Source organism: Protopterus annectens, chromosome 8.part0 (genome assembly GCF_019279795.1).
Source record: "Protopterus annectens isolate FY-2018-M chromosome 8.part0, PAN1.0, whole genome shotgun sequence".
Classification (NCBI taxonomy): domain Eukaryota; kingdom Metazoa; phylum Chordata; order Ceratodontiformes; family Protopteridae; genus Protopterus; species Protopterus annectens.
In genome coordinates this window covers 658,878,142-658,886,419 of record NC_056741.1, presented here as the reverse complement: position 1 = coordinate 658,886,419, position 8,278 = coordinate 658,878,142, and the positions used below count along the sequence as shown (strand labels likewise).

Genomic DNA, 8,278 nt, shown 5'->3' with positions numbered 1-8,278 from the left:
GTAGCCAGCATAAGACTGCATGTTATCAGCCCTCTCAGTTGCAGCTGTTGGAAGAGAAACACACAATTATGCATACCAGTTTTGCACACATTCAGCTTGCAATTTAGTAAAATCATGGAAGAAATACATATGTCTGGACATGCCCAGTCCTGGGCTCTTGGACTCAGGTGTCCAAAGTTCCTCTCTTTCTATGCTTCAGGTCATCATAGTGGTGACAACACTGCTCACCAGTGCATAGAATACCAGTAACACTGGTATGTTCCTTGGAAAACTGACCCGAGGCCTTAGCCTTGCATTCTGAGCCTTGGCCATCCCCCTGCACCAGCCTAGGTTCATAATTGTATCAGGAGCCCAAAAGAAACCCTGAACTCCTGTACACTCCAACTCTGTGCACAAAAGTGCACACCCTGTCCAACACTGCCTGGCATACTCACAGAAAGACTACAACAACTGTTGCAGAATTCATTCCTATTGCCTTAATATAAGCTATTTTCCCACCCTTACAAGTCATTCAGCAATATTCAAAAAAGTGCCACGTTGCTTAGCATCACAGAAACCAGTTAAGCAGAGCTGTGCATCACAAAAACTTGCACAACTGCAGTTTTAGTGAAGATTAACAATGTGCTAACAATAGTAGCTGTTTATCACATTTGAGCAGTGCTTAGCACTGCGCAGCTCTTCCAAATGTAAAAGTTTTGTTTTTAGATTAAAGGAAAATTTACATTACATTAAACAAATGGTATGTCTGCTAAGGACTTGAACCCAGGGGCTACCAAGCTTTCTGCTGTGACTCTACTCATTTACCTACTTGGATAGTATATAAACTAGTATACCTTCACATATACTACTAAGCTACTTTTTACCACTGCTTAGCATTGTGCTGTGATGCACAAACAGGCTTAAATAGAGCCAGAAATAAATAATTAATTACATTCAGTTTCTATTTTAGATGTCTCTATATGCAAGTGCAGCTTGGCATTGCTGAGCTCCATGCCACGCCTCACAAACGGACATAAAAAAATAGAATTTTAAAATACAAACTATTAATTGACAGCACATTTCAACAGTAACAGGAAACAGTACAGGAAGCCCCACTCTGTACATAACAACTGACCAGCCTCTACACTTCTGCCTACACATATTTCTGAGGTGCCATATCTCAGTGGGAAAGGAGTTAATAAATGAATGAATCTCATAGAAACCACTTCCAGTGAACTTACATTTAGAGCACTGCTAGGTTTATGAGACATGGAAGCAAAGTTTGACTTCTGATTTGTTAGAATGCATTGACTGACATGTAATGTTAGACTGAGGGAGAAAATGCATGGTGACCTTAAGAAACTGTGCTTAGGACTACATAAAACTGGATAAACACTTTGCATGCTTAAATGTTATTGAAGTAACAGAGGTCACGCAATTAGCTAGAAACTTTGTCTACAACAGAGTTAGAGAATACATCAGGCACTGGATAAGCATACCTGATTAGGTCAGTGGATGGTTATCAACCATAAAAATGATGAATTAAAATAAATACTCCTTTTTGCACTTGCTTAAAATATTTTAGCAGTAACTGTTTGCTGTTAGTCTTTGGAAAGGATCTTTTAAACTCAAGATAAGAATGATGGACAATAATTTCCTAAGAAAACGTGGCAGGATTTTTACCTTTTAAATGAATGTGTAAAGCCAAACTGCTATGGGCAGGGCACAGAATCTCTAGACGTGCATCTCCTTCGTACATAGTTCTATGCTTTTGTGAACACACATAATGAATTTAATGAACTAAATCTGTTAAACAATGTTCCAAAGAAGAAAGCAAACTAAAGAAAAATGCTGCATAATTTTAAAAGAGGAGGCCCTCGGTAATGTTGCTACTGAAAACAATGCATTTTATTTACTACCACAAGCACCAGGAAAATGCATTTAAATACTCTGTGACACTGAGGCAAAGTACTTTGTTTATATTATTTAAATTAGTTACATGGAGGAAAAGCTATTGTATGCTGAGCTTTGAGCACAGTATATAGGCAGATGAAGAGGTGAATCTTTTCAAATAAATAAACAAATGGCATGGGAAATTTAAATTGAGAGTTTCATTGTCCTCATTTGCATGCAGGGTTTTCTTATATTGTTACAGTCCATATTGAGGGGAAGCAACTTAAGTGAAACTGATGAATGGAAATGCTGAAATATGGCAGTGAGTAGGAATTAGAAAGGTTACAGTAGGGCAATTATTTTGAAATTCTGTAAATAAATGATTTAAAGCAAAAAATTCCAATAAACATTAGTCAAGACTGCATCTACAGTTGAAACAGTAACATTTCAATAAATTATCCCATCATAGGCATCTCCTAGTTCATCGTAACATAGAAAAATATCTTGCAATTTAACCATAGTTAACAGTGATTATTCAACGAAAAGATTACAGACAGAAGTAGAACAACATTATTACAGCATTATATTGATATATTTTTTAAATTATTGCTTGGTTGATTTTGAATAACATTTTTTGTTAATTTGGTCATGACACCGAGTACACTTTCCTACGCTTTTCAATAAGAGTCACAGAATGTTTCATGTCCATCTCAGGGTTACATTACCTTAGCAGTTGGAAACTCATTTTATTGTCCTTCTAAAAGAAGACATCTCAGAAATGTATCACTCCCTCTGTATGCTACATTAATGTCTCACTATTTGAATATCAAACAAAGTAGCTGGTATGGGGATAGAGCCAACATCCTTAACTTCACAGCAACACAAGTACGTGTGCTACATGCTGTGCCACTTAACACTGTTGAATAGCCATTGGCTGTTCTATAAATGTTTCTGACTTGGTCATAATAATGATGAATTAGAAACTGTGCTGTAATTTGTTTATTTTTGAGAAAAAAATGTCTATTTTCTTGGTAAGCTAGATATGCAAAATTAAACTGGTTGGCAGTTATGAAATAAAGATTTCCACTGTTTGTGCTGACACAGTTCAGTATTTCCTGGGGTAATAACTGCTAGTAAATGTTACAAAACATAAATAAGTCCCCAGTTTTTTCTTCTGACATTTGATAATTAACCATACGTAAGCTGTGTATAAGAAAATTCTTACAGCAGGAAGAATAAAAACAAATGTAGTGTACTCACTGTCAGTTTTATGGTTTTGGCATCAGTCCATGTAAAATAGCATCATGCATTAAAAGGTCACCAATGGAAAATGGTTTCAGAACTTCAGAATGGAATGTATACAAATATGCAGGATGACGTTTGATCAACATGTTAAATTTTGTTTTTCTTGGCCTTTTGTAAAGCTTCCCTCTGGCAAACAAAGTATGACTTTTATAATGAAAGCATGTCCTTCTACTAATGAACACTGCCAGCAAGATATTGAGGAAAAAAAAAGACTTTTTCAGATTTTGTTTGAATATCTCAATTGATACCAAATGGAAATCATCTGATAGGTTCTCAGATGTAATATGAAGATAGACTGGTTGTCAGTAATGTGAAATGGCAATTATTTCACTGTGCATAATTCAAGTACAATGTAAGATTATAGATTTCATCCATAGATAACCACTAACAAATCTGCAGATTATCCTCAGTTAGGAATGAAATTTGTACTCTGGAAACAAAGCTGATTGGTTTACTCAGTGAGCATAGAAAGTTATAGTACAAATCATTTTCAACCACAAACCACATACTAATAATACAAAAAGGCTACCATCATCTGACAGTTGAAGCATTTATATATAAGATCTTTCAGATGTTTTCATACTCAAATATTACACCTACACAGATGGGAGTCACATTATACCCAGCTGCATTTTTGTGCAAGTTGTACAATGTTAGATAGAGTGTTACTTCTTTTTGTCTGCTTAACAGGTTAGTATACTGAAATGCATCTGAAATTCATGTAAATACTATTATTTAAAATATAAAAAATCTGAAGAATATCCTCAGTTAGGACTGAAATTCTGTGTACTATGAAACACAGCTGATTAGATCAATTAGTGAATATAGAAAGTTGTAGTCCAAAGTATATTGACATAATGCCAATGTATGAATAAATAAATAAATAAATAATACCTCCTTCAGAATTATTAACTTTAATTAATTAAACTTTCAGCTATTTAAAACTGGAGTTGGAATTTGGTGTCAAAATTCTGTTCATTGTAGCATTATATTTACTTCTGTTACTAAAAATAAACAAATGCTGCCACCGTCTTACAATGAAAACTTTACGGCTTCACCTGAACATGTATGCCTTTAAACAGGCTTTATGAGAATATAGCCTTAATAATGGAACATTAACAGAGCTTTAATTCTGAATACTGTTTCTTTCAGCTGTGAAGACTCAGGTGGAGCAGTTCCCAGCGCTGGTGAGATTTCATCCTGGAGACTCTGTTAATCTTACCTGCAACATTCTTACTTCTGCTGCATATTGCCATGACATAGTATGGTACTTCCAGAAGTATGCAGAGCATCCTCAGCGAATACGTAGAGAGCAGGAATCCTCAAAATCTGGGGGACAGCTGAATAAGATGTGTATATTAAAAATTAACAACTTAACAATAACTGATTCTGGAACATATTTTTGTTCGTTGTGCTGGTTTACACAGAGTTATTTTGGAAATGGAACAAAACTCATTGTCTCAGGTAAGCAAGTAAAGAAGAAAGATAATTCAAATAATTCAGTAAATGCAATGTTGTCAAGTGTAGAAAAATACAGTCAATATGTTTCTTGCTGAAAATTTTCAGGGGTTAATGTTATTTGTTTAGTCTGAAGCACTAGGCTTGGTCTTTAACTGCTATTTTTTTGTCATAAAACTGCTCTCGTTATAATAACATGTAATACTAGCAATCTCTTCAAATAATAGTTTGAATATTAAAAATCCATTTGGATTATGACATCTGGATAACAAATCAGGTGTTCAATTAGGATCATGCTTCATATAGCATATTAAGAGATCACACAGTACTTTAGTGTGATCGCAGCCCATAGTATCAGTTGTTTATCATGCTGAAAATATATTTCTGCATAACTGATCAATACAGAGATATCTTCATTACATACAGACAATATTGCATCAAGATAAATTAATAACGCACTTTTCATCTGTGATACTTTCCACTGCATTTCCTGTGTAATATGCATTTTTGCAAAGTGCTACTCAAATAATTGAGTATAATAAATTATTTGACATGCAAACCAGAAATGCCATGCAATATTCTTTTTATATAGATTTTTAACTAGCACTTATTTGTTAAATGCAGATGATGTACGGCTGGATTTTTTATAATGAAAGGCTGAACAATGTGTTCAGGAAATGGGTTGTGAACAATATGTTCCTCATTAGAATCAGAAGTCTGAGCTACATGGATATCAGTAATCATGGGGAGCAGCAATGACATTCTGTAGAACTAATGAAAGCAGACATATAATTCTGAGTAAGCAATATACTGAAGCGCAGTAATACCTTTGCTGCACATCTATTTATTGTACTTGCAAATGAAAAAACTCTGACAAAGAAAACAAAACATGCTACCAAAGTCAATATCTGTTTTTAAAATAACTATATTTTTGTAAGAATCAGTGATGCACGCCTTTTCTTACATTCTTTCTTCTAAAAAAATTAAAAACAATTTATCCAATAATAATATATTTTGCAATTTGTGTATAAATATATTTGGATGCAGTTGTAAGTTCATAGGTTCATAGGAGATTAGTAGGCTAATAGGGTCATTGAGGAACTTTGCTTCACATGAATTAGGAGTTTATTCCAGAGGAGTGGTAATCTCTGGGAAACATATATATCTCTTCAGCATATTCTGTTAATGTCACAGGCTAGGTTAATATCCCTGGCGTGAGTGAGTGAATCTTGTCTCATTTGACTTATGTATGTGTAGCATTTCCATTAGGGCAGGGTCAGAAACTGTTCTGTAAGCCAGGCATAAGTCGCATCTCAGCAGCCTATAAGATACAGAGTACAGTGACAGAGTTTTCAGTCTATCCTTATAGGTGATATTTTGAAGACCCTAAATTTTCTTGGTAAGAAACTTCTGTAGTCTCTCCAGCTTCTGCAGGTGCCTGGTTAGGTACATACAGAAAGGAGCATTATACTCTCATACTGATCTGATGAGGGTCGAGTACAGAGGAGTAATAACATCCTTAGTCCCGGATGAGATGCCTTTGCTTATAAGGTATATAATGTACAAGGCTTTCTTTACTACTGTGCATACATGGTGATACAAGTTTAGGTTGCAATCAGCCTGCATGCCTAAATTTTGCACCACTTGGTCAGAGCTTAGGGAGGTACTGTCTATACTGTAATTTGCAGGGACATCACTTTTTCCAAAGGGGATAATAATGTACTTTTTTGCATTTAGTTTGAGTGCATGGCTTTGGCACCAATCATTTGGCTGTGTTAACCCCTTTTGTAATATATTAACTTTGTTAAGGGACTCAGTGATTGTACCCAGTTTTCAGTCATCGGTGAACTTGATAAGCCACAAGCCATCTAATTTTGCCTGGACTTTCGAGAAATAGATTACAAACAGTAGAGTGCCCAGCACAGATCCTTGTGGTATGCCACTGGTGAATGGTCGACCGGTAGAGGTGGAATACCCAACTTTGACTGTATATCTTCTGTTGGTGAGTCACCTGGCTACCCATCTAGTGATATATGGGAGAGTTTCTCAATGATGCTTGAGTGGGGAATTGAGTCAAAAGCATTGGCTAAGTCGAGATAGACAGTATGTACTGATTTGCCTTTATCCAGGGCTTTGGTGACATTCTTAAAGAAGTCCACCAGGTTTAATAAACATGATCTACCTTAGTAAAGCCAAATTGGGTTGGGTCGAGAGTTTTAAGGTCACCTATGTCTTTGTTACTAAGGTTCATGATGATTCTTTCCATGGCCTTGCACATAAGGCTGGATAGACTTATGGGTATTTAGTTCCCAGGGTCAGTTGATGGACCCCCTTTGTGTAAGAAAATTACTGTTACTGTTTTCCACTCTGCTGGAACAAAGCCAGTGCTAAGGTTGTGGTTAAAAAGAGTGCCAAGTGGTTACACAAGGTCCAGTTTTAGGATGTTTGGTAAGCAGCCTGGGATGCTATCCGGTCCCATAGAGCTGTGTTTTGGCCTTGGAGAGCACGGTTATGACCTGCTCTATGGAGATACTAGGTAGAGGACTGGAGTCAGGTATGCTTTGGGATATGACAGGTGGTTACAGGGGGTGAAGTTTGCACCAGTAGTTAAAGAACCTTTGTTTTATTATTTACGAAGAAAAGTTTATGTAGTTTATAAAGGGATAACAGAGTAAACATTTCCAGAATCAGAAATAAAAGCAGTTCCATCTGTTTCTAAATGTGGAGCAAATACTAAGATGATAAAAAAGTCCATTCAAGTTACGTGCTTTGACTACATATTATCAACAAAATCAGATAAGCCTCCTGTCTACCACTGATCAGCAATGCAAGTCTTACCTTTAAAGTTATTAAACAATTTAGCCCTGAAGAGATTGCAACAAAATTTAAAAGAATGCAGTAAATTTGGTAAAAGGCACATGCCTAAATGAAAGTTGTTAAATCCTAATTATACTCTGAAATTGACTATATGACATCATTTAGAACAGATGATTAATTTCACATAAAAAGTGCTATAAATTAGTTGTTAATTCTGGTATTATACTTTAATGCTAAATAGAACTGATTAATGTCAAAGTCAAACAATAAACACTCTAGACTAACAAAGACATTAATTAAAGTTAGACTACCATAAGAAAGAATGGAATCTGAAATGAGGAATAACAGCCTGTTAGGTTTCAATAGCTTTGTATTTCATGCATTCAAATTCCATTCAAATTTTAATGAAGACATTGCAGGTAGTGTTATGAATAACTGACTATATTGTTATCAGTAGAGGTCCATCAGTAGAGGTTTCTGCAAATAGTCTGGTAAAGCAAAACAGTTTGAATACAGTTCACAAATTACTAATAAAAACATCAGTTCTCTCATCTTTTTTAAGTTATGGCAAATTTGTAGCTACTCACAGCAGTGTGCAGAGTTTGGAAGTACTTATCTCCAGCTTCACAGAACTTGTTAAACAGACAGATAGTAAGTTAGACAGTAGACATTTCAAATATCGGGACCTGCTTTAGTGAGTCCTGTAATGATGAGACCGAATGGCTAAACAAGTATACTTACATAGATTACGTCCAAGATGGCCATTTCTCAGAATACTCCCTTTTCTCAGAGGTATGGTGATCTCAGAGTTAGTATATATGAGTTT

At 35.5% G+C, this 8,278-nt stretch overlaps 1 protein-coding gene across 1 annotated transcript in view; it reads left to right on the top strand.

Moving 5' to 3' along the window:
* Positions 1–3,756: 3,756 nt before the first annotated feature.
* LOC122808968 (immunoglobulin kappa light chain-like) overlaps positions 3,757–8,278 on the top strand; it is a 716,203-nt gene continuing 711,681 nt past the window's right edge. Inside the window, exons 1-2 of the mRNA XM_044080134.1 lie at positions 3,757–3,867; positions 4,330–4,641. Of these exons, the coding sequence (XP_043936069.1) occupies positions 3,828–3,867; positions 4,330–4,641 (352 nt within the window). The 5' untranslated portion in view covers positions 3,757–3,827. The remainder of the gene's footprint in view (positions 3,868–4,329; positions 4,642–8,278) is intronic.